Below are 27,699 nucleotides of genomic sequence, written 5' to 3'. Positions count from 1 at the left end.
TCAAATAAATAATAAAACAAAAAAGCCGAAGCGATGTCGATAAGTCCTGTGAAGTCGTGCCACCGCTGGATTTAAACCTCTTAATTGCCTCTGCCTTCTTCTTGCAGGAACGATTCTTGGGGAGCCTGGTCCACAAAAGGATGTAAAACGGTGCTTACAGATGCATCACATACAAAATGCTTATGTGATCGTGTATCTACCTTCGCCATTTTGGCTCAGCAACCAAGAGAAATAGTAAGTAGGCTATTGATTTGTTATTCATGGTGGGTTTTATAGGCCAATGTAAAGGAGAAACGCTGCCTGTGTGTGTGTGTGTGTGTGTGTGTGTGTGTGCGCGCGTGTGTGCTGGTGCAAATGGAAATTGAATCTTTGGTGTGCTAATCCCGTTAAATAGTAATTCAGCAGTGAAGGGATATTGTGGGGTGGTATTTCTGGTTTGCACATTGATTTAGATAACTCTTTGTGCCTGCGCGTGCACGCCAGAGGGTGTGTGCATGCTGATGCTTGTGTGTCAGTGTCTCCTCTTCTCATCAGTTACATATGGTCAGGGAGGAGGGATAAAAGTTATAAAATATGACATTTTATGTTACAGAAAACTTGACAGTTTCTGTGGGTGAGATTTTGAAACCCTAAGACTAATATAAAGGTACCAGAAGCCTGTCATTTCTTGATAAGATAAAGTAATTAGCATTGAGAACATAGAGTACTTGCACTGATAGCACAAAGACAACTATTACCTTCTTTTCTATCAGGCTGTATATAGCTATAAAAGTGCATTTTGTGGTAGTGATTCACCCATGGCTTGTGTGTATAATGTATGTATCTTAAGCTAGCTCAGAAAGGGTGAGGGGGTTTGGCCATGTACCTTAACAACCTTCAAGCCCACGCAGGCACTCCAAACCTCACAGTATATTAAGAAGCCCACTGTGGACTATTCAGATTGGTGGTGGTTGTTTTGATTGGTTCCCTCTCTGGGCAACAATAAAGATTTACTGTCCTGCATGAACCACATCCAACCTCCTACTGACCGGTTTGTCTTACTCTGTCTCCTCCACAGACCATGGAGTACTCAGGGGTCCCATCTGTGACATTGATAGTTGGCTGTGGTCTGTCCTGCCTCGCCTTGATCACGTTGGCAGTGATCTATGCCGTGCTATGGAGGTAATTGCAACACTTTAAGAGCACAAGCTGCAACCACATGATGACAAGTAATTTCATCCAACTGCAAACTGATTTGGTTGCTTTTATCATTCTTTTTTTTCTTTAGATATATCCGATCTGAACGATCCATCATCCTGCTCAACTTCTGCTTATCTATAATCTGCTCAAATATATTGATCCTTGTTGGACAAACACAGACCCACAATGTGGTAAGTGTCATTTAAGGATTTGTGGCAGTCCAGTGGTTGTTTTATATATAAAATAATTTAACTCTAGTAATGATAATGGTGTAGTGGAAAGCTCTAAGTGGCACTTCTCAGTGGCCTTGTCTAGGCTGAATAGAGCTCAGTACTCTTTATTTTTGTACTGGCCACTGTGAGCATTTCTTTGAGATCTTTAGCATTTTATTACACCACATTAAAATGTGTCCTGAAAGCTTCAAGGTACAGTTCATCGTGCAGAATATCTTCATGCTTTAAAAAAACAGCGACACACAGCAGTGGAAACTCCATCTTATCCACCAGGTCCCGATCAATTTGATTCATTTTCGCCCACTTTACTCTTATTTTTAAAATGCTGAGATATGAAGTCTCAACAAGTCTCATTCTTCATTTACCAGAAGTCTAATCTACAAAATAATGCCTTTGTATGCCAGATGTTGGCTTTGTCATTGACAGTACAAGCAGACTCTTTCAAGCGAAGCATTCATTTTCTTTTGGGTCTTGTGCAGGCAAGCTTCTCGCATTTCATCCAAATGGGAAATTAAGTGTTTCTAATGCCTCTATAAGATGTAGATCTACTTTGTGTTGGCTCTGGACCATTGCTCTTTACTCAGGTGTTACATTGTCCTATGGTAAACTTGAGACAACCCCAATCTGTTGGCACGGAGACAGTGGTGATCGTTAATTGCAATTAAAAGTGCGAGGCCATAAAGAAAACTAAAAGAAGGATAGTAGATCACTTTGAGATGAAATACTGATGGTGGTTCTATTGCTATGATCAAACATGAAGCGCTGCAATTGTTAAGAACAAGTCAGGATAGTTTGGCAGTTAAGGAGAAGCAGTAACGCAGACACGATGCACCCAAGGAGACATGGTGCACTGGTCAATGAAAGACTAATGAAATTATTGTGATGCCGCCACTGAAAGGATCCTGTAATGGTGACAATAAAGCGTGGCTTAAAAGTTAAAAGCAGCTCTTGTACTTGGATTTGCCTTGCAGTGTGCATTACTGAAATGACTCAAAGCCATCACAGAGGGACATGAAATGTTTTTTTTGTTCAGATGTCAATGAGAGCTGAAGTTCAGTTCCTTTCTCCAGCTTCATAACTGTCCAGTAAACAAGTGGCTAATGTAAAAGATTGTTTGGCAAACAGTAGTTGGGATTTACAAGCTGCCCACACAGATGCCCTTCTCAGTTATTTGGCAGCAGTACAGAGTGACACATTGTCCATTTTATTGTGTAACCATATTCTCAGTATACCTTTACCTCTTACAAGGAACACACTGTTTTTATTTCCTATATTATGTCCCACCGTTTCCCATCATTAATCCATTCTCTTTACTTTTTTGGCTCATTAACATGCCATTGTTTTAGTATTTGGACATTCTTATGTTGCAGGAGTCATAGATTTTAGAAGAGTTAAACATGTAAAATAGAGCCAAAAGTCCTTTAAAATACTTGCAAAAATCTGTGGGGGTATTCCATCATTAGAAATACAATTGCTAGTGCTATACAGTATGGCTACTTGCACTGCACCTACATGTATGACTGGGAGCAGATGGGCCTACAGCAGTTGGGGGCTCATATTGGGCCAGACCCTTCTCATAAATCAAAATGCTTCCTTCCATTAATTTTCCTATGCTCAACTGAAATTTAATCATGAATAATGAATGAATGAACGAAAAAAAAAGTCTGAAGTATGTTCTGTAAACTACAATGTCTGGCTCCTGGTGACTCTATAGATTAAATATGGACAAAGTGTACTAGCTGTAACCCTTAACCAGAAACCTAATTGGTTCATATTATGCACACCATTTAAATTTCACAGAATAACAAAAGAAAAATAAAGCAGCATGGAAACATGATAAATTGGTCTGTTTCCTTGCTTGCCCTTAAATCTGGCACACAAGATTATGAATGCACAAAGCTTCAGGGCATTTTTAAAGCTGAGCTGATTTGAAGCCTTGTCAGATTTAATCAGGGCTCCAGTCATCTCCTGTCTTGATTACGAAGACCACCACTTAACATGGAATACTCACTCTGCATGCTCCTAATAAGATATCTGTCTCTGAAATCTGCAAAGAGATTAGGCGGTTTTCAGAAAATCTACTGACATACTGAGGATGTCATTTCATTGTCTCTTAGAGTGACTCAACAAACCACCTTGACTGACTCATAGACTGCCAGATTAAAGCAACACCGACTGAATTAATTTGTGATCATTTTATTCTGAGCAATAAAGGCATAGTAAGTGATTCTTATCCAATACACTATTTGTTAAATTCAGCGAATATTTCCTAAAAAAAATCTGGTTTTCCAACACAGCCCTGGGTCTGTAAAGTGATAACAAAGAAAGTGGTGTGGACCTTCCACAAAATTGTTCCAGCCAGTCAGCAACAGTTGGTGCTCGTGCACAGGAGTGATGGGGGCAAGTGGGCAATGGGAAAGAGATTTCTATACACCTGCACATTCAAATGAGCTGGACTCCAGGCACTATGAAGAAGGAGAGATGGCCAAGAAACAGCCAATAAGGAAAAGGTCTGAGGAGAAAGTTATATGAACAGGCGAGGGCGAAGGTGTTTCAACACTGGAGAAACCTCAGAGATTTGAAATTTGGTGGGGTGGAGTTTCTGAGGGAGCACTGAAGGGAAGGGTGCATTTGTTTGGCAGTTGAGTTTAAATATTAACACTCAGTGTGTGAATCAATATTTTTATTTAAAACATGGATCGAATTACTTATTTAATGGCAAAGGTGTTGCTCGTAAAAATGAACGCACAGAGAATTATCCGCTGAGTCTTTTGTTCCGACCAGCACTGTTTCCTTTCACGTCACTGTTTTACTGCTTTTTTTCACTCCCGTGGCTTGACTCTGGTCAACCTCTTCCAGCAGAAGAAAGCTTTTTTCAGTCAAAACCTCTGATGCACCTGTCCAGCACCAAATGACGTCTAGCTGGTGAATATAGTGGAATATAGCATTTGGGTGGACACCAAAAGGAGGAGGACTTAAAAGGAGAGTGAATGTTGGACTTACATTAATTTGGTGGCTAGAAACATGAGTCCAAATAGATGCTAATATTGCTCTGCATTTTTTGGATGTGAAATTATCACATTTTTAATATGTCAGTATTGTGTTTACAGCTTGCTGCTCTGCCCTCAAGTGTCCAAAAACTAATATAATTGCATGTGTTATTATGCAGTTTTAAATACTTTAAATATAGTCACAGCAGAGGCTTCTTCTGTATATACACATCCAATACATTTTAGAGCACTGGACTGTATTATTATGGACACATTTTTTTAAAACAGAATTCATTTCAATTACACTATGAGGTTTTCAGATAGCTAAACCAGAATCTTTCCTATTCATTTCTCTTGTCCTCAAGAAGAAAACTTTAATTAGAAACCTCGAAACCAAGCCGGGGCTTCGGAGGCCCATCATCAACATTAGTAGAATACATTGTAGTTGGTTCAGTCAAGTTTGAAAGCTTATCTTGTCGGTCTCCAGGAAATTGTGGACAAAACGTCAAGGACAGTGAATTTATTACTATTGTCCCTTTGTTCCTTGACTGTGTCTCGGCTGTTGTAATAATATTTGAGACATATTTCATCTGTTTGATTAGACATACTGTAGAACCCAATGTTTGAGCGGTAGGCTGGCAAAAGGGGAAAACATACCCCCTGTGTGGGTTTAATTGCCATGCTGCCTGACACTGCCTCACTTGTTTTTCCTCCATCTCTTGTAAGAAGTGCATATAATTGGCTCCACTGTTTGTGGATTCAGACTTGCTCATCGTCTAATAGAAATCATCTCCTTGGTGTGGAGGTCTCCACTGGGAGCAGGAAGTCAGTGAGTCACCTTTGCCTGTCAGTGCCTTTCCTTTGTCCTCAGTCGTTGTTCATCTCAGTTTATGGAAAGAAGACAAAGAGAAGAAGTTACTGTTGGTTTTGCTCGGGAAGGTAGGATTAGAGGGTCTTGGAGTTAGAGAGGATGTTCCTGTTGGCTAAAGAGAAAAAAATAGCTCTTAATATGTCAGAAAGTCACATCTGGTCAGCTTTGTGAGCTGACACAGTTCTTTAGACAAACAGCTTTGTACACCTTATCTGCTTTTCATATTTGGGACCCTGAACCTCCTGATGCGTCAGGAGATTAAAACATATCACCTTTTGTTTAAACGCAGCATGTCATTTATCAGCACAGATGGCTTATCAAAGCTGGAATCTTGTCAAAAAATGTTATTCTCATAAGACACCATTCACATCCTCCTTTTGAGGATATGAATTATACATGCTATAATTCCCACAGCATTAGTAAATTCAGCCCCACCATATGCTTTTGGTTGCAACTTTATTTGGTGATAGCGGACTGAAAATCACAAGCCCTGACCGTTTTGATGAGTCTTAGGAAAACGAAGAATGAAACCTTTTTTTTTTTACTTGGTACCAAAAGGTTTTTAAAAAAATACATTCCTATACATGTTTATACAAGTTTATAAAGTTTATAAAATATGAAACAGGCATGCTCAAGGTCATATATGTGCTGTATATGACACATGCAGTAACTAACTGCAGGTTGCTCGTTTGAGCGATAGTACATTTTTAGAGATCTGATTTATCCCTGCTTTGCATTTGAAAAGTTAAACTGTGACTTAATGTTTGGTGACCAGAAACAGGCAAAATCAACATGCAGCTGAGGTTCAGAAGAATAACTGTATGCGTTGTTTCAAGCCTTAAGGGCATTACATATTGACATAGAGTAGGCAGGAGTAGACGTGTCAAAAGTAAGCGCTCACTCCAGGTTGGTTTGAGGTACATCTATAGAACAGGAAGGAAAAGTAGTCATTCTCTGACTGTAGTGGCAACGGCAATGCTTTTTTTTTCAGTGTTTCTCTGGTTCAACAACACTTTGCTGCTACCACCACCAGCACTTTGTTGTTTGGAGTTTTTAATGTCCTCTACCCAAGCACCTACTGTATAATGCGGCGGGGCACTTGTTGCTTGATTCAAACAGAGGGTGCTTCAATCAAAAGAACAACTAGCCTCCTCCTCCCACACAGATTCTGAACGGTCAGGAAGATAGAAGCGATGTTATAAGGTCTGGCTCAGATTCTTCTACAGCATATATACAGTATACAGCACATTTAATGTACTTCTACTCAGCAAACTAATTCTTACATCTCTTTAAGTGCTTATTACAATTAAAGTGAAAATATGTATTAAATGTTACAGTTACCTTCAAGTCCAGTTAAGTGTATTTGTATACAATAGAATTAATCTGTAAATCATGTAAATCACTAAATACTGAATAGCGGTTGGCATATAGCAATGCCTGGAGCTCTGAGGAAAATGATTTAATCCCCAAGTCAACATTAGTTTAATCCAGTTATGAAGAGGGTGTTCTCAGCCTCACTATAAGCAAAACTGAAATCCTGTTTTATGTTTCACTTCAAAAATATGCCACTGCTGCTTTTCTTCATCCCAGTGGCCTGTCATTGCATTATGAAGCAAAGCACGCAACAGTTTATGGGAACTAGGCTTTCACTTCTTAATATTATAGAGGGTATTGAGAATCAGCCCAGACCTTTTAGTCAGAGGTTAGTCAGGCCACGGTAAGAAATTCTTCATATTTCCTGTCCTGACCTTAAACTGCCATTATTGAACTTACTTGAAGTACCCATCAGCCCCTACCTTTACCTCCATGTCTATCAGCTCTGCAATGTTTTAATGTGGTCCCTTTCCTCAGTTCCTCTGTTTCCATGGATACTGACACAGTACGATCAACATCTCCTGGCATTTGCCTTTCTAAAGGGCAGTGTGAACTCTAGGTTTCAACCCTGTTTTTGTATGACTGCCTATGTCCAACCGGTGGTATCATCTTGTCCCCATAATGTACTTTTCTCTCTTTTCAGATGCACAGTTTTTATTTTTGTGCACTAATGAGGCTGGATAGTGTAGGCACCCAAGTGACAGTTGCATATGACCTGTTTCCGGGAAACAAGGCAGGCTCTATTTTCAGCACCTTGGACAGCACATGAGCAACAGCGCTAGACACTAGAATTAGCTTTGGACGTAAGCCTACAGGCAGTATACTACTGTATATCCCAGACCCACTCTCCTTCACTTAAAAATCAGCATGTAATATTGCTGTTTTTACTTTGATATAAGACTTCCCTCTTTGCTTGTCATGTTTATCCAATAATAATCACATACAGCACAGAAGTATGCTAACATACAGATCACAAAATTCAGAAATCCATATTGAAAGTACGCAGTATGTAACCATTATATTGCACAGTAAGTGTTATTTCTCATTCAAAGCTTATTAAAGAAAGATTTATCCCACAGAATGTGTGATTTCTACAAAAGCAGCTGTGCGCACCTGTAATTAGCATTTAGGCAGTTGGCAATGTGTAACGGGAGCTTTGTATGCTTTGATTCGATGGGTTGCTTTGATACTTTCATCTTTGCAACAGTAGCAGCTCCAAAGTGTCCTGAGTTAAAATGTGTGTTTCACTAAAGAAGAATTGTTTTTCTGTTATGGGACATCTATAGTATCTGAACATTGAACACTATTCTTATAAGAATGTAAAGAAAACCATTTGCCCAGATTTCCATTTAGAATCTATTGATAAAGTTGACTATCACAGTACATCAGAAATATTTTGGCAGATATGTTTTAAGAGGCTGGAATTTTTAGCACCTAGGTATCAGAGAATGTGTATGTTCTTTAAAAGAGCACACCGCTGATCTTGTCAATGTTCTAACAGTAAGGAATCCGCAAAAAATGACTAGGTCGCCACAATGACAGAAAATATTTCCCCTTTTCTCTTTTCTGCAACCAGGTTTGGCCAGTGGTGAAATGAGTACATGTTGAGGTGATGACATAGCTAGTTAGTTAGCTTACAGCACTCGGTCTGACATTGCCAATCTTGTATCATGTTCATTCTGTGTCTCATCAATATAAGCAGGGTGTTTGTATTTTATAGGCTACTCATTTGACACTGTAAAGTTGGCCATTAAAAAACCTCAAACCTGCCAATTACATTTAAGTATCAAAGACAGACAGAAATACGCCATTATACCATACATATTGCACCTGAATGCATCGCACATGAGTTTCCTACCTGATTCCACATTCGTATAATTAATATCCCTCGTGGGTGTGGGTAAACAGAATTTCCCACTTCTCATGCATGATGTAATGCAGGATAATTGTCTTGTATGAACCCCATGAACACTACAGGTGATGGATGGATTTCTCAGTGGGGATGTAAACTGTATGGGAGATCTCACAGTATGGTGTGGACGCCCTGAGATGAGATGATACACTTCAATATTTTCTTCCTCTTCGTCGCACCATTGCTCTGATTACCACAGCTTTGCATGGCAAACAATCGAGCGGGGGGGGCTTAATCTCTTCTCACTCACATCTCACAAATGTCAGCGTGCAATGACAAAATTCCTAAGTATACTCCTTTATTTCTAATCCTCTTCTAAACAGTCCCATTTGGAGATGCTTCTCCGCGGGACAAAGGTGGACGAGCTAATGAAGCTAAAACACGTGGCTGCAACCCTGAATACAATCTGTTGCCTCAGACGTGCACATTCTGCATCATTTAGGCTGTGTTGTGGTTTGCTCCTCTCCGCTCTGTGTTAAACTGTTGACCTTGGCTAACATGCCTTCAGGTGGGATCCCCAGCATACTAATGAGGGTTAGAGCAGAGGAATGCTACGCCATGGCTTTCTGTGTCAGCTAACCTGGCTCTGATCTTTACTACAATTGCCACCTCTGTTGCTGCAGTTTAAACTGATCGCTTTGTTTCATTCACTGCACATGATGGTACTTCAGTGGATGGTCTAGACAGGCAAAAGCTGTCGGAGCTGCCAGAATAGTTCAAGGGTATAAAGAAATATCAATATAATCGATGTGTATCTGCAGGGAGCCTCTTGCTTCACAGGATTCTGTACTTGTGGAATGTGATGTTTTTGTTATGCAGCGCTACTGTGTTACAGCTGCACCTCCATTTTTGTATTAGCTGTATTATAGGTAATGGTTTTCTAGTAAGCTGTCCCACAAATGTGAAGCTCTGTTGGATTGTATCTCTTTCTTGTATCAATAGGGAGTCTGCATCATGACAACAGCCTTTCTGCACTTCTTCTTCCTGGCATCGTTCTGCTGGGTCCTCACAGAGGCCTGGCAGTCCTACATGGCAGTGACGGGAAAGGTCCGGACCAGGCTCATCCGCAAGCGCTTTTTGTGTCTGGGCTGGGGTAAGCAAGCAAGCATGTCTCCCTAAACCCCTTCATTATCTCATCATACCTCGCAGCTGCCATATCCTCCTTCAAGGTCTCTGACCAAGGTGTCTTTCCAAGTAACTGTATGTCTTTGTTTCATTTCGCCATCCTCTTCCTCTCTGTGCGGCAGCCAGAGCTCCATCCTATCATGCTCTTTGTTGTGATGCTTTTGTGCTCCAGTCAAGCTCTCTGAGGGCTGGGTAAATGGACTGGCCTTGAGCAGTGGGGGGAGACAGACCGGTGCGGCTCTCCCATAGCTGGCTGGAATGACCTTATGTCTGATAAAGAGGGCGTGAGCCGAGCATTTACACTGCAGCAGAATACATTTTATCTGCGATGCTCAGAAATAGAATGAAATGTTTGCCACGGTAAAATGTATCAAATATATATATATATACACACATATATGTATACTCAAACTGGGCTCAGTATGAGGTGTATGATTAAACATATTCTGAAATGCTTTCCGAAATATCACAAAAGAAATGCAGGCACAACCAATATAATGTATTTATTATCCTTGCTGTGACAGGTTAGAATCAGTCCGGGCTTCAGATAATTACGTTTCTCCTGCGTCCCACGCTGTGTTCCCTGCACTTAAATATCACATCACAAAAGAAAAGAAAATAATGACAATTATACATATGTGGCAATAACAGGGAGTCAGAATATCTGTATCCAAGTTTGAAAGATTTGAAATGTCAGTCTGAATCCTCGGCCAAAGGGTTCTTTCTTACAGACTACTAGAAATCTCTTCTTTAAAAAAAAAAAAAAATCAATTTGATTATGAAAGAGCCCACACTCATTCTTCTTGTTACCTAGCAACAAACAAGGCTCTCTTAGTCATTGCAGTGCCACGGTTTGCTGCAAAAAATGGACAAAGGCTGTTCTACAATCACATAGATTTCTAAAAGAAAAACACCATAACAGACAATTTGCTGATAAATAAGACAGTCAGCGTCTTGTTGTGAAACAATAATGCATTACATAATATGAACACATATAATGACATGAACATAAAATGACTGACCCCCTACAGATTACCACCTGTATTCAAACAGAACACATAAAACATTATCAAAACTGATTTCTGAGGCGATGAGCAGCACGTAATACCTGTTGTCTCTTGATTCAGCCTGTTCGAAGTGCAACGTCTCCACCAGGCTGTTACCTGCGAGTTGATTCATGACGTGCTTGTGTACACTCGGCACTCTTTACCACTTCAGCACTGCAGAGAGTCACAGGATTGCCACAGGGTCTTCGCCTCGTGCCTCCAGGAAACTGATTACATCAATGGCACCTGCCCGCGCTCCTTTGAGAGGAAAGGCGTTAATATTCTGAGCACACTGTAGTAAGGACCGAATCCATTACACCAATCTATAATGAGGAGCCATACAGCAAAAAAAATCTGGTCATATAAAAGGTGTGGAGGGTGACATTTGTTGCAGTACAGCAATGAAATTTCACTACGTGGTTTTCTAGACTCGATGTACTGCTGCCATTTTGTTAAAGCACAGTGCACTCTGTTCTCCTCTGCCACTTACTGGAATACTGCACAGCATGCTGATTGAAATATTGAAATGCATAGAGTTGATCAAATACTCGGATGATTGTATAGTCTCATGCTGTAACTTCTAATGGAGTGAATCTGAACACTTTGTGTAATGACTGACAGGCGTAGAGCCTGACTCGGCTTATGCTCCCAGTTCCAACAAGCAACTGCTCGAATAACTATTGATTGTTTTCTCTTTTTTAAGGATTACCAGCTTTAGTGGTTGCTGTTTCAATGGGATTCACCAAAACAAAGGGCTATGGGACACCCTTATAGTAAGTTTTTTCTGTATTCATTATTTAGTACACATGCTGTAGGTTCATGGAAAGACTTAAGAGTAATGATTAAGTACTTCCGCAGTATCATATCTTAAATATAAGTAAACAAAGTCCCCTGAACCCAATCAAATTTCAAAATAGCGCAGCAAGACCCCAATTTTGTGTGAGTTGTATCCCTGCTGGATACCAAAAGCATAAACACTGCTTAAAATCTCTTTAGCATTTTATTATCCTGTGAAACTCTGGAAATAGAGTCACAGCATATGGCACTTCTCCCCTGACAGTTGAGGGAAATACAATTGTATGATGGTGTGCGCCATTAACTTAATGTTAATGTCTTGGTGGGAATTAACTGTTTTTTTCCCCCTACTTTCCCTGCAGCTGTTGGCTGTCTTTGGAGGGTGGGCTTCTGTATGCCTTTGTTGGACCTGCAGCTGCTGTTGTTCTGGTATGTTTCAGTCATCTGAAGTCCAGATTTAACTCGAAAATGCTCCAAATAAGGGAATTGTAAATTCACAACAAAGACAAACTTTATATACAAGTACAGTATTCTGTATGTTTTTGTACAGTATCCAGCTATTCTGTTCAAGCAATATCAGGAGAAATCCATCTTAATACACAAAACTTTGTGTAGCTTATACATAATTACAAGAATAATAATAAAAAAAACTTTCTGCCCACAAATCATAACATGGTTTTACCAGTATCAATCTGGTACTACAGCGCTGTGTTGAAACTCGACAAAATGTTGCTATGAAAGTGCCTAACAGGAGTAACACACTCTGAGCATCCCATCAGGCAGTGTGCTCAAGTAATTCCCTTTCATTTACCATAACAGTGCTCCAAGTAACTGTGAGTTTCTGGAGTATTTATGCATTAGATTTGTTCAAAATCTAATAAACTGGGATATTTTAATCATCTTGTATTTACATTGTTGTGCAGAGAAAATTACACAAAGAATGTGACTATGCAAATCACAAAGGGACAGAGGACATCGAATACTGAATACTATTTTTCTTTGTCAAACTTCTGTTCTGTAGTGGGATTTGAAATACAGTCATATCAGATCTTTCTTTTTTTCTTTTGACTAAACTTAACGTATTAGTGTGACTTGAAGTCACACTTTAGAGGAACACAAGCTAATCTCTGCAGGAACCACCCTCTGCAGTGAGAATGAAACCATACTGCTGTTATCACTCTATCCTCTGATAGAGGATCCTCTGTAACATCATAATAAACTGTCTCACAGTCACAAAGCTTGTTTAATAAAACATCCCCAAATGTATTTTTGTAAATACTTAATGAGCTCTTTATCCGAGCTAGAGGGATTTTAAATAGATTGTAGCCGATTGTTTTAAAGAATTTACTACCCAGCCTCTCCCTCAGTTTTTCTATTAGTGTAGGCACTGCTAATAATAGTAGAAGGTGCCTTTGAGAAGACAAGCGTTTCTTGTCAAGCAGATCTTTTCTTAAGGCTGTTGTGCTGGGATGAGTATCCAGGGCATGCCTCATCCATTGGCTGAAATGTCACAGAGATGAGTACACAATAGAAGCTAGAGGTCAAAGCTCAGTGCAGACGGAATACCGGGAAAAAATGCCTGCAGGATAATGACATTAAATCATTGGCTACTTATGTACTGTAGAATGTCAAGCTGGGAAATTCAACATCATATTTAACATTGTTTCTTAAAGAATCCCATTGCAGTTGATATTATAATACAGCTAATATCCCTTTCCCCTTTCCTATTGACAGGTCAACATGGTGATCGGTATCTTGGTGTTTAATAAACTAGTGTCCAGAGATGGCATACTGGACAAGAAGCTGAAGCATCGAGCAGGGTATGACAGCACATCCTTGTTAGTACCTCTGTTTTTCTTCTAAACATTTTTCTTCTTAACTTTATGCAAAAATATAAACATGCTTTGATTTCTTTTTTTATATACATGTGGAGATTTAGACCTCCTTTTCTTGCTGTTGAAAGGAAATTAGAGGCATAAGCATAAAGAGGTCAGATCCCTCTCGGGAGAGACATGACTTCGTATTTCTTTGGCAGAATCAGTCCAAGATGAAAATCATTAAAACGCCCACACATTGGCTGCCTCTGCTGTTGCCAATATGACGGGGGAGAAGTTAAAGTCGGGGTAGTGGCTGATAGCATTGTTTGTCATGCTGTTGTCTCTATGTCCCACAGACAGATGAGTGAGCCGCATACAGGATTAACTCTCAAGTGTGCCAAATGTGGTGTTGTATCAACAACTGCTTTATCAGCAACAACAGCTAGCAATGCAATGTAAGTGCCTGTCAGTGTCCCTGAATCAATAAGACGATGCTACAGTGCGTCTCTGCATGTACAGCGTGTCCACCTCTACAATATAGACTATTTTGCAGTCCACTGCAGCGTAACCCGATGTTCCAATGACACCCACAGTGCATCATTTTTTTGTAAACATGTTACATGCTTATTTTACATTACTACTGGCATGTACGTTAAAGCCATGTTGATGGAGATGTTACTTTTCACTCCAGACGTTATCGTGTTATCTACACCAATTTGCTTGCTTGTATTTCCTCTACACAATCCTTCCTTCTCTCAGGGCGTCGCTGTGGAGTTCCTGTGTCGTCCTACCTCTGCTGGCTTTGACCTGGATGTCTGCGGTGCTCGCCATGACAGACAAGCGCTCCATCCTCTTTCAGATCCTCTTTGCTGTCTTTGACTCTCTGCAGGGTTTTGTCATTGTGATGGTGCACTGTGTCCTACGGAGAGAGGTAGAGGATGAGGATCACTTTTCTTTCACCCATGACCTTTGTTTACTTGGATATACAAACCGTTTGTCTGTTGTTTTTTTGTTTGTTTGTTTTTTCAAATGTTGCAGGGAGTTGACTTGCTCAATCATAGATAACTTGTAATTTTACAAGTACAAAACTGTGTCTCAAACTGTGTCTTATACGTATACAGGACATGACCTAATAACAAAAGCAATAATGAAATTTCAGTGGTTTATTTATTTTTTTTAAACATGTGACATGCAGTATTGCAGACATAACAGAAAACTGATTCCCCGTGTCTTTAGGTCCAAGATGCTTTCAGATGTCGGCTCAGAAACTGCCAAGACCCAATCAGTGGTGATGCAACAGGAACCTTCCCTAATGGGCATGCTCAGATAATGGTAGGCACAATTACCCCGTTATCTGTAACTGTTAGATCCTCTATAATTTAAGCAGACCCAATGTCCCCTGGTTATTTATAATACACATACAAACCCCCTGGTTCTCCATTGACCTTAATTTAACTTCTTCACTCTTTTTGTTTCTTTTCCCTTATAGTCTTTATTATTCTGTTTAATATGGCCCCTAAAACATGAGGCATTGTTTCCCATAGCTTCATAATTTTCCACACACCGCTTTTCCAAAGCTGCAATTACATGCAGGGTGGACACTTGGCCCTCTGATGATGATGGCATTAGTTCCTTTGGTTTTCTTTAGGCACTAAGCCCAATCCTTTGCTTCTGTTCGACTGAACTTACTGTCCATGTTTGCCATGCATCCCTCTCATTTCCTCTCACGGGGTAATAGAGGACTGTTCCCTGTCTGACCTTTCAAATGGGACACCAGTCTCTTCATCTGGCAGGACCCCACCACTGGCACATCATAGCAATGATCTGCCATTAGTATTCTAAACCCTCTCAGACTGGAATGGTTTTCACAAGAGCAGAATGCTGTCAGGGCCCACTGGTTCAATACATTCATTAGCAACTAGCACAAAATACTTCCCAGCTGCTGCAGTTGCATTTTTTTCCCATAGATGTTTTTATTGATATATTGTAAGGGTAAAGCAGAGAAAATAAACGACTGCTTTGCATTTTTCTAAAGCATTGGGGAAATAAAATAAATATTATCGATCCTAATCTTGCAGCTGGCTTTTACAGATGAGGATTCTTCTGGTTTTGTATATACACACAGTTTATCGTATAAAAGGCTTTATTTTGAGCAACACTGACCACTTGACTGCCCTGTTCCTACAGACGGACTTTGAGAAAGATGTGGACATCGCCTGCCGATCAGGTAAAGAACAGATGGTCTCTTATTAACAAGATTCTCCTTGCCTTGCATGTAAAAAATCAAAAAACAAAACCAAACCCCCAAAGAGGTTAGACAGTAAAAAATAGCTGAGGTTATATAACAACCAACAATCCCCATAGGAGTTTTTTCACAGTTACCAAAACACTGACTTTAATCTGAGAACAAAACAGTATAAAGAGAACTGTTGGATATTCACTTTATTTTTCAGCTCTACTGCAATAAATGACTGCAATAAATGTGAATAACAGCAGCTTTTCCCATCTTATGGCAGTCGCACTTCGCAATTATGTTTTTAATAACACATTGGCGCTGTCATAGAATAGGTGCGTAGGTGCTTTGTGTCTCATTTTGGGAGGATTTTCTCGTCACCTCATATTAGTGGGACGGTAATATTCCTTCCTGATTCCTGCATCTAGTTCTTTCGTACATTTGAGCCACAGTAATTGTTGCTAGACACGTGTATGATTTAATAAAACTATCATGGATAAATGTTCCTGAGAGATTATGCGATTTATCCTGCATGTAACTAGTGTTGGCAACTAACACAAGCCCAGAGACCTGTCTTCCTCCAATTCCTTCCAAACCAATGAAGAACACATCCTGAATGGATCTGCAGGGAATAACCAAGCTGACCATTATTCAGAGCTCTCAGCTTGTTAAGAGACGAAAAGAGCTGCCTGGCTCCTCTGGCCCAAGTTACTTCATGCTGTGCAGTCTTGTAAAACTAAAGTGGACCCGCCTGATACAAAAAGGCAGAGCAGACAGGTGTCATTTATAAATCATGACCAGATTCAGACCTGAAAAGTAGAGCTGCACTCGGAGAGAAATGCACTTTACAGTTTTCTCTCTGGGCTCACAGAGTTTAAGTTGGTTGTTTACAGAGATTAGGTAAGTGTAAACTTTGATCAGGAATTCTTCAGTATGATTACCAGACACAGTTTCCCTAGTGCTGCGCCGTTCACAAACAAACTGAACAGAATCACTTCCTGGAGCTATCAGTTACTTCAGGTGTGATTGGAGGTTGGATTGTAAATAGAGTTTATGGAGTGGTTACAGTGAGTGATAGGATGGTATCATTAGACTGCATAAACAAAATTGATGCATCTGTACACATTAAATTTCAAATACATTTAAAATAATACATTCAAATACATGTATTTGAGCAAATGTTGGAATTTTTTTTACATTAAATCTCACCAACTTTTGTAGTTTACAACAGGGGCGGACTGGCACAAGAATTCAGGCCGGGAATTCTTTTGTTCACACCACCAAACCGCTCATTTTTGTGGACTAACCTTTAAATGCCCCCCGCCCAATCATTAATTTACTTAAATTTAATTAAATTAAATTTCGCTCAATTCCTGGATGTCTATGAGATCATGAATATATTATCTTATCCCATAGACACTCAACATTAGAGCCAAAATACCCTGATATTGCTGTTTGACATAACTTCTGACTGCACCAAATAGTTTTAAAAAAGGTCTGTCCTAAGCCATTTATTAGTTTCTCACTCTGATGGGGGGAAAACTGTTCCCCAAAACTACTGTATCTCTGAACTCTCACACATGTAGGCTATTCTATGTGATCTCCTTTTGATAACTAATAGCAATAAGTAATGTAATACTGTTTCATTTCCATACACTGAGCCTCCCCTGAAACTGTTTGGAGCCCCGCTAGGGAGGCCCGCCTCACACTTTGAAAACCCCTGGTCTATGGGACTAACCCTATTTGTTGATGTAACTGGTACCAAACCAGGGGTCTCATTTATAAACGGTGCGTACGTACAAAACAGGGCTGGAAACGTGCCTACACAACTTCCCAAGCAAATGTTGTGATCTATAAAAAAACTTGACGGGAAAATGTGCGTCCTGTAAATAAACTCTGAACCATTGTATGCACATAAAGAGGGGAAATGAGAAATGGCGACTCACATGGCAGAAGGATGAAACTGTTTGAAATGAACAGGCCTACTACTGTGTAAAATATATTGAAATATTACCTCTGAGTATTGTAGGCTTAAAGCCTTTCTGAATAATCATATACTCGTTTGATTGATTTTCCCTGAAGTTCGCAAAAAAGAAATTAAAAGGACAAATTATATTTAAATTGATGCCGTTTTTAATGCGTCAGTCGAGCAAATACCAGTGCATAGCTGTGTGCCAGCGTGTGGATGTGATGCGCTGCTTGTAAAAACACATTATGGAAAATTATAACACTATTTTATTGTCATTTACAACAAGTCACAGGCTATTTCTTTTAAAACATCGCCAGCCTTGTTAAGTGAGTGGAGTGTTTGTGAAGCCTAAATGTTTAAACACAGGTGGAATGCATTTGGTTTACTCTCTTTTCAAACTGGGGAATCCAAATTAGTACCTGGGTCATCACGTCTTGCGTGTGTGTCCCCCTCCGGTAAGTGACGTCACTACTCAAGAGGGATTCCCCTTCCTGCAGATCGGTTATAAAGGGGTGGAGCTCCGGTGCCCCCTTTCCTCCGGTGCACAAGTGTTGCTTGAAAGTGCGTTTTTTTACCCACCAAACAGCTTCAGCTTCACCAAAATGAACGTCAGTGTCACACTGAGTTAAATCTCGTTTTGTAGCTTTTCTGTCAGAATTTGCCTCCTTTTCTTCATGCAGTCAGGACGTATTAATATTAATGAGGAGCGTTTCACTGACCATTTATAGGCAACTATGGACTTTTAAAGGGTCAGACATGGAGCTCCCTCACATGCGCCACATTTCAAGTTGATGCACGGTTTTATAAGTCTGAATATTTTTTGGCGTACGCCATTTTTGACTTTTGGGCGCATGTACACTTTTAGTGAGGTTTCTACGCACAGTTTTATAAATGAGACCCCAGGTATAGTCTTTGCCATGTTCATCTACTGACTTTTGGGACTGATCATAAAAGTAGTGTATCTGATCAGATCTATTCAATGAACTCATTCTAATGATTCCGCACACTGAAAAGAAACGCTTTTCCCATCACTATGTTTCCCCTTATGTCCACGTTGAGCATTCAATTAGACTCAAACAAAAAAGGCATTTATGCGATCACATTTGTTGTCCTTGTAATCTCCTTGCAGGCCTTTTGTGAACAGACAACATCATTTCTGCTGGTTCATGAGGCAAAGTTGAAAATGTTCAGTGGGGAGGACAGGGTGTTCTTATAACCAGAAGGGATTTCTGAATAGATAGCTGCTGTTTCTGAGAATATTTGGTGCATTACAAGGTCATCACCAATGATTAAATTGGGAATAGGATGCTACAGACTGTATGGCAGGCAGGTTTTCAGGGAGAGATTGAAATCATACTACCTTATTTACTGTTACATCCTCTAGAGACACCTGTGTCTGCTGCTGTGTCCCTGTGCATTTAGGTGAAATGTCACACAATGCATATTTACAGTTACTTGTCCTGTCATTACAGTTTTCCCTCTGCAGCAGAAAATCCTTTGAGAATTGGTTCATATTGATTTGAATTCTCTTGTTCTTTTGGTCAAATGCTGCATAATCTCAGACAAATTGTGACACCACTTTCACTACTGACAAATTCCAACTAATCCTTGTATCGCTCTGCCCTGCAGCACTCCACAAAGACATGGGCTCTTGTCGGGCCGCCACCATAACAGGCACCCTCTCCCGCATTTCCCTCAATGATGAGGAGGATGAGAAGGCCCCTGAGGGCCTCAACTACTCCACGTTGCCTGGCAACATCATCTCCAAAGTGATTATCCAGCAGCCTTCAGCTCTGCACATGCCGATGGGAGTGGGTGAGCTGAAAGAGCAGTGCATGGTTGACAGCAACGCTGACATGCGCCGCACTGTTTACCTTTGCACTGATGATGCCATGCGCCAGAGCGACCATGACATGGTTGGCCATGACATGGAGGGCCACTCAGTGCAGGGCCAGATGATGGAGACAGACTACATAGTCATGCCTCGTGCCTCTGCAGCAGCACTGTCGGGGTCCTGTAACACGTCCACCCTTCAGAGAGAGGACACCAAGATGAACATCACTATGGATACGCTGCCACACGAGAGGCTGATGCATTACAAGATGAGTCCTGATTTCAATATAAGCCCGTCAGGCATGGACCACATGAATGTGAACCTGGAGCAGCAGTATCCTAGCGCTCCAGAGCAGATGCAAAACCTGCCCTTTGAACCCCGCACGGCTGTTAAGAACTTCCTCGCTGAGATGGAGGAATCGGCGGGGCTTTCTAGGAGTGAGACAGGGTCTACAATATCTATGAGCTCCTTAGAGGTACATATGCTGATGGGGATGATACGCAGAGGATGCAGAGCTGCAATTAACACTTTACCACAAGCCTTAATATATACCATCATGTACATATCTTCCTAAACTGATGACTTAATAACTTAATTCTTTCATGTTTTATTTTCACAGAGACGAAAGTCAAGATATTCTGATTTGGACTTTGAGGTACGTATAAAAAAAAAAAATCTTTCTGTAGTACATGCATCTAGCTTTTTTATGCAGAAAAAAGCCATTTCTTGCAGTTGTGTTTGTCATTTGATTTACTAGTACTTGTTGTGCCTCTTAAGCTTATTGGAGTAACACAGCCTTGACTCAAGATTTATTGACATGCTGTGTAGTTAAGGTAAAAGCAAGGCTGTCAACTGACAAACAGGGCAACAGTTCTCATCTACATTTTGTCCTCCATCTCCTACATCCATTAGCTATACGTTGATTTTCAAAATGTATGCTTTTAAAGTCATTTGCACATTTCACGTCTGATTTTACCACACTTTCAACAATGATTATACTGGCTTGCAAACACATATTCAAACCCCCTTTGGCAGGTTTTAGCATTTCCTTTGCATTGTTAAATTAGGCTTTATTGCATATATATATATATATATTGTACATACTTTCAAAGTGAAGGAAACATGAAGTTTCTGGCAGCTATACTGGCGTAGGGTGGATTTAGTTGTAGCTTAGATGCACACTGACCCTTAAAGTGGAAGATTTGTGCCAAGGTTTGATTATAAAGCTTTCCCTTACGCCAACAAAACTCTAAATGAGGCATTTTTTCACTGAAGAATTATGTTTAATCCAGATACTCCAGCCATTGCAAATTAAAGTAGTTCAGGCTTTCAATGTTGTATCTCCCTAACTTTAATCATCTTGGTGTTTCCTTTATTTTGGCAGTCACTTATATATGCAGAGACGAGTAGATTTGTTTCAGACCTGGCCTATAAGTAAACTACCATGACACTAACAAATTGATCAGAGTTGGAGGGGGTGGAGAAGAAGATGCATTTCCATTATTGGCTGTCAATACCAAAGAAAAAACCCTTGCCATTGCAGAAAGTCATGCACACCAGGAAAAGACACATGGAGCTGTTCCAGGAACTGAATCAGAAATTTCAAACCCTGGACCGATTTCGAGACATACCAAATATGGGCAGCATGGTGAGTAACAGGAAACCAGGGGGGTGATGGTCAGCCAATTAAAGAGAGCAACATCTAAATATACCATATAGGTATCCTGTGCAGGACACATAATGTGTGATTGTGCAAATGAGCGGTTATGTAGTTAAAGTGTTCATGTGGAAATGAACCTTCCTATACATAGTGGGCCTGCCAGCAGCTGGCGGCGGGGGGGCTGCCCCTTTAAAAGAACTGAAGCATTTACTCCACAAGGCCAGTCTCAGGGGAAAAAAGACCTTTGGTAATCTTGTTGCAATTGAGTGCATCCATTCCAATGCAAGGCCACGAATGCACTTTTATTTACATGCACATTTATCTACTTAGCAACACCATCATTTTCCATTAATGCATGGCAGATATTTTAATCTATCAACATCTATACAAATATTACCTTAAGTTCGCCGTTTTCTTACTGCAACTGAGTGTGTGAGTGTGTGAGTGTGTGAGTGTGTGAGTGTTGTGTGTGTGTGTGTTGGGGGGGGAGGGGGAGTTATTCGAATTCTTCCTGACCGTGCTGCAAATCAAAAGTCCCACCATCTGTCTCCACACCTTGCTGGAGCTGTAGACAATGTGGGTGTCAAGCTTTAAGCATCTCTCTCAGACAAACAGCAATGTTTTCTGTATTGAACGCAACAAATATAAATTGGGCCGGTGACCAAACACAGCCAGACTATTAGGCGATGTCAGCTACACAGCAGCAGCCTTTTTGGCTCCATGTAATCCTTTTTCACTCACATTTCAATCACCCCTACAGCACAATGTAATTTGAGGCCTGTTGCTTAGTTACCAGTGCAAGTGCTTTTGTATAGAAAACGATAACTACAGTATATTCTCACTCCCCCCTTTTATTTTTTCTCCCAAATGAATCTGCTGCAGAGCTGGCTGCAGACATTAGTATCCATTTTATATTCCCTGACTGGGAGCAGCTTCTCTCCCTTATTTGCAAATGTGTCTTTGGGACTGCAAGTGAGAGCACATTCAGATGAATGGCTCAGACATGAAACCCATATAGTGCACCAGTTTCCAAGCTTAGGGATAACACAATTCTGCTATGACTCCATGATAATAGTGTAAGCATGGTCACATTTAATACACTACCATTATCTTTTGTTATTTGATGCTTTCCACAGCATTAACCCATTATTTTCAATTAGCAATGGGTAGGAATTCATACAGTGCCCTTTTGAATGAACTGACTTCATTGGAAAAGTATTTTCTTGCAAAAAAACAAAACAGAAAACTGCAGAGGATGTCATGCCACTAATATCGCACCCCAATGACCATGTTCACAGGACAAGGCAATGCCAAACAAGAACCCATGGGAGAGCTACAATCCAGCCTGTGAGTACCAGAATTACGCCACTATGAATGTACTAGAATCTGACACCAAGGACTCACTGGAGATGACGCCTGCAGAGTGGGAGAAGTGTGTCAACTTACCCTTAGACGTCCAGGAGGGAGATTTCCAAACAGAGGTCTAGAGGGTGACGAAGGAGAAAATGCAAACTAGGGAAGGAGGAGAAAAGGATGTATTTTGCACTGAATAAAGCAACAGACTTTTCTAACAGCCTTGGCATACATATCGGGAAAATACGAGTGTGGCAGGGACATTATGTGCCAATACGATTTATGGACTGAGGAGAGACAAAAAAGAAAAAAGGGAAAAAAACATCAGTGTTACTTTTTGTATTCTCACTAGTGTACTTAGTGTGGGGCAGCCTGGTGTACAATATTTACCATCATGTGTTTCAAATTATCTGTTGAGGAATTGGCTAAAAAAGGTAACTCTCTAGATGAAACCTCACAAAGCAAATGACATGCCATGTCGTCCCAGCTTCGTTGGGTCTAGTTTTGATTTCATAAAACTGGACCCAGGAGCACAATGTATATATTTATGCAGGTTTTTAAAAAGTTTATAACAGTCTGTTTGGCCATTACTACACTTTTTACTTTATAATATAAAACATGGGAGGCAAAGAGGATTTTTTCGGTCATATTAAAATGAATGTTTGTCAAGCTACATTCTTCATTGCTTTAAATGCAATAAAGATAATACTCACTTTTATATAAATAATATATTTCACAACTTTAATACTGCAGAATCTGCTTGAAGGATCCCAGCAAGCTCTCTCATCTGCAGCTCTGTATAAAATATTTAAAAACAAAATGTTGTATGGTGTAAATAAACTTTTGTCTACATATGTTTTACTTGTGCCAATTTATTTTAATGAGAACAAATGCCAACCTGATCAAAAGTTATAGCGAAAAATGTTAACATTTGAAAAGGAATGTAAATAAAAGAGGAAATATGTTCGTACTGCTTCAGAGGTTGTGTCAAGTTTATGTGGTTTGTTGGTTGTGGATTTCATTGTTCCCATTGCTTTGTTAAGAGAACATTTGAATGTGTGAAATGATGGGCATGTGGATGTGAAAATTGTTGGTGGAGTATTAATGGTGAATTGTAGGAAAATTGGACCTCTATTATCTAAGATAATAACACAGTCCCCCATTTCTAAAATGCATAAAATTTGTTTGGACTTTTGTCAAACACGTCTTTTTTCTAGTTTAGTTTATTACACACTATATTATCCAAAAAAGTTCTCTCCAGTCCCTTCTGATGATGTTTAGCTCAGGTTAGTCATTCCCATTATCATTTAAACATGCCCTTTAATTGTGAAGGCTCTAAAGTTTCTGGACTCCTCTCGTAAATCCACCCCCAAATCCGATTTCTGAATTTGGATAGGGAACATTCAAACTCCTAATAGGTTCCTGTGCCAGCAGAAGGTTCAACTGATAAGATCAGTTAAGATTTTCCTGGGCAGACAGGGCCATACAGAACACAGAGGGCTTAGGGAAAATGTTGTTTGTCCTGTCTGGTGGCTGACACTTCGGCAATGAGAGCATCAGTACGAGTCCCCCCTCTGGGGAGCAGCGGTCCACCCAGCAAAAGAAGAAGAGACGAAGGAGGAGGAGGAGCAGTGACTTGGATCTGCACCCTCAGTGAAGACTGATGACAAGGGGAAAAAGGGGGAAGCAGATAATAAACACAGAATTACATTAATGAGGACTCTCAGTTGTGCTCTGATGTCGTCGCAACATAAATTAAGTCTAGACATTAATGTCTGAATTTACAGTGCATTTCAATTTAGACTACCATGCATAATTAGATTAATTACATACAGTATTTGTGCCCGTTAGAGGCTCTGTGAGAGATTTTTTTTCACTGATGTGCCCATGTCAAATGCAGTGAAATGCTTTTAGAAACACTGTCTTCTCACCACTCAGAAAAAATGTGTTTTTTCTTCATAAAAAAAATCTGACCCCAAATAAAACATGAAAGAGAAATAATCTTTATCAAGGATATGTTTTCAAGTAGTAATGGAATCAGCCATTGCTGGAACTGTATTCTTGTGCTAAACACACAAAGGGACCTTTGTCTTGAGAGAGCAATGGAACCTGTTAGCAACTATAGTGCATTTATTAACAGGTTTCAGAAGACACTACAGTATTTGTATTAACATGACAATTTTGAAGCTATTGGCATTCTAAATTAAATGCATGTTCTCTTCATGCTAATGAATTAAAGTTAGATTTTGTGCTAGTAGTACAGACTGTACTGCAAAATGCAAACCAAGGTCATTTTAGGAATGCACACAACTGCATTTCTTTTATCTACCAGTCATGCAACTGTTCAAACTTATTTTCTCTCCCAAAACTATAAGCATTTTCTCAATAAATGCATGGCTGGCAGACCTTTTCTTCAACAGAATGAATGTCATTTGGAGAAAGATGGAAACAGACAGGCTTCAGTGCCTCCAAAGATACCTTATGTACTTAAATGATCTAATAATATTCGAACGTGGAGCTCTAAATGTGTACGGGATCAAAAATCCTCATCAGCTCCACTGGGTGAATTATGTCTGTCAGATGAGTGTGCCATACGTAGTGTCTTACCAGCAATTGAGCATGGCAAACTTTACCATGCAAATAAACTGTCTGAAATGGCCTATTTTAAGTTGGTGTTATAGTCTACAACACTATTTGAGACAGTTCTATGATTTTTCCTTTCCTTTTGTCCTCAAAGGAAGGGTTTAGAAGTACTTGTGATCTAAATTCTAGACTTCATGCAGCTCAGCTCATAGTTTTTTCTTTTAATAACTGGAGTGGTTGTTTCCTCCAACAATACTGCACAATATGGAGGTGAAACACTTCCACTTTTATTTTGACAGCCATCATATTCCAGCATCAGTGAGTGTGTAAATATTTCACATCATACTTGGAGGAGCTTAGATTAGTCTCTCTTAGGTAATGGGAGAAATATGACAAAGAGTGACTTGACTTTTAATAATTTAATATTTCACACTTGACTGTCATTTAATGAAAATTTTGCAGAGAAAGCTAGTTAGTCTGCTATGAGGTTGACAAAATGCCCTGTGTGTCTGAAAATGGAAAGTTGTATTATTTAGTCTAGTCGTTGGTAAATGGAGCTGGTACATGTTGACAAGCCTGCTGGAGAAGTCTTCATTTGGGAGTGAATGGCAGGTCCCACAGGCCCATAAGAGCAGAGAGGTTAACCAGCATAGGGGCTGCAAACACGAAATCAACATAATCACATTGATCCTACATCCCGTTCCTCCCTAGAGGGGTAAGGCAAACTGTTCGTCTATAAAGGGCTGTCAGAAGAGTTAAAGCCCAGAGGAAAGGCTTGGGCCTTGGGGCCACCCAAAAATCACAGAAAACATCCCGGCAAATGTTGTGGAGGACATAATGAAAGAGGAAAAGTACAGTAATAGTTACAAGTTAACTCCCATAATTGTAATAACTTGTAATAGTCGGCCAGCCTCCATCTCCTCATAATCAAAAGTTGTACAATTAACTAGTTTAGTTTATGACCAAATAACAAATTCCCATCAGCCTCAGCTGTACTTTGTGTTTAATGCTAATTAGCCAATGTTAGTATGCTAGCACCATAGACTGCATAAAAAGGCCAGCACACTTAAAATGGTTCTCATGTTAAACTTGCACCTGCTAAACATCTGCATGTTAGCATGCTGACATTAGCATTTAGCTCACATCACTGCTAGCATAACTGCTCATAGACTGTATTTCTAACAAACGTCCGTAGCTAAAGTTAGCTTGGCACCAGGCTTAGGGCAGTCATTCCTATTTATCCCAGTGTCCTATGTTCCCCAGATATGGCACATGATGGTAACATGACAATTGGTCTTACGTTCCCCAGTTCTGGGGTTAGGGGGTAAGGGAACCAAGGATAGTTACGCTTCCGGCTTATTAACACATCAATCACAAATTAGCTGGGAAAAAAACCCATTTATAATGTACAGTTAATTAACTCAGCTCTGACAACTGTTTACATTCAAATATCCCCGTAATTATTGAAGGTGCAACTTTAATACATCTAAATATTTTGACATGCTAGCAAAAAAATACCATCCAACTTCAGTTTGCCAACTATACTGTATGTCATATCACTAGATAAATAGGTAAAGCTATAACTTATTTAACTGTGAAACTATGTACTTTGCGAGAGAGTTGCACTGGACAAGAAGAAAAAAGTTCGGAAACCTCAACAAAAATTTTACTTTGGAAGACTCCACAGCAGGTACTTACCATGCACTGTATAATGCATTATGGTCTTTCATCCTGTGGAGCAGTAAGATAGATGATGGGTACAGAGGCCCTTGACAATGGCTGCACTGTTCTGTAATTCCTCTTGGTACCTATAGTACTCTACACAATCATCTCTGCCTTATTTGAAATCAGGGTCTGCCTCAGAAAAAAGGACTTTCATCTACTGTCAGAGAACCAAACAGTGGGCCGTTTTTTTGTGGTTAGGTTTTGTTTTTTAGTTTCTTGAATTGTGATATTAGATAATCACAAAAAAATAAAATAATAGGGATACTAGGTACTATTTTTGCATTGTTTAACTGACAATTAGCAGGACGTAATGAGACCATAGGTTTCTTTGAGGTCTCAAATTGATTGGAGTCTCAAAGCCCACTGCTCTCTTGGAGCTTTAGTGGCTTCTTTTTCTGATTTAAAATGATTTGGAGATCTGAAAGCTTGAGTCCCAAAGCAATTAGGTTGGCAAGTTTAAAATCTCCCCCTGCTTACATGGTGTGTGTGTTTGTGTTGGCCAAGACAATCAAATGCAAGATGAAATGAATTTTGTCATGTTCACCAACTGACACTATCTGTCCTGTCCTCAGCCAAATCTTACTACTGTAGCTCCTTGCAAAAATATTTTGATTTTACTGAACTAATTAATTCATCTATTCATTAAAAAATTAAAATGTATTAATTGTTCCCAAATAATCTTGCAAGAGAAGCCTAAAACATCATGCAGGAAGAAAGGGGGAAAAATGAGTCAAGACTGGCTTTTGAATAAGTGGTATGACAGGAAAAGTTGTACTCTGAACAGCAAAAATCTTCTGATCTGACATGTTTATCACACAGTCCTCCCTGCTACAGTTCTAGGGTTCCATGTTTTTGGCTCAAGGCTTATTTGGTTTATTAGTGAATGCGGGGGTGGCACATCACATAATGGCTTAACTCAAAGCAGGCTTGAACAATAGTTATGACAAGGTATTCGTACCACAAACTCTAATTGGACATGCGCTCAAAATTTCATGCAAAT

The 27,699-nt window shown here is 39.9% G+C and overlaps 1 protein-coding gene across 1 annotated transcript in view; it reads left to right on the top strand.

The window, feature by feature from the left end:
* adgrb3 (adhesion G protein-coupled receptor B3) overlaps window positions 1-23,369 on the top strand; it is a 43,104-nt gene extending 19,735 nt beyond the window's left edge. Inside the window, exons 6-20 of the mRNA XM_046071465.1 lie at window positions 108-234; window positions 1,058-1,161; window positions 1,268-1,370; window positions 9,502-9,652; window positions 11,434-11,503; window positions 11,888-11,954; window positions 13,260-13,345; window positions 13,699-13,797; window positions 14,102-14,273; window positions 14,579-14,674; window positions 15,530-15,569; window positions 19,174-19,853; window positions 19,998-20,033; window positions 20,922-21,026; window positions 22,337-23,369. Coding sequence (XP_045927421.1) covers window positions 108-234; window positions 1,058-1,161; window positions 1,268-1,370; window positions 9,502-9,652; window positions 11,434-11,503; window positions 11,888-11,954; window positions 13,260-13,345; window positions 13,699-13,797; window positions 14,102-14,273; window positions 14,579-14,674; window positions 15,530-15,569; window positions 19,174-19,853; window positions 19,998-20,033; window positions 20,922-21,026; window positions 22,337-22,525 — 2,125 coding nt within the window. The 3' untranslated portion in view covers window positions 22,526-23,369. The remainder of the gene's footprint in view (window positions 1-107; window positions 235-1,057; window positions 1,162-1,267; window positions 1,371-9,501; window positions 9,653-11,433; window positions 11,504-11,887; window positions 11,955-13,259; window positions 13,346-13,698; window positions 13,798-14,101; window positions 14,274-14,578; window positions 14,675-15,529; window positions 15,570-19,173; window positions 19,854-19,997; window positions 20,034-20,921; window positions 21,027-22,336) is intronic.
* Window positions 23,370-27,699: the final 4,330 nt, after the last annotated feature.

This window comes from Micropterus dolomieu, linkage group LG15 (genome assembly GCF_021292245.1).
Source record: "Micropterus dolomieu isolate WLL.071019.BEF.003 ecotype Adirondacks linkage group LG15, ASM2129224v1, whole genome shotgun sequence".
NCBI lineage: Eukaryota > Metazoa > Chordata > Actinopteri > Centrarchiformes > Centrarchidae > Micropterus > Micropterus dolomieu.
The sequence above is the reverse complement of the archived record's forward strand: the minus strand, read 5'-3'. Positions and strand labels throughout refer to the sequence as shown.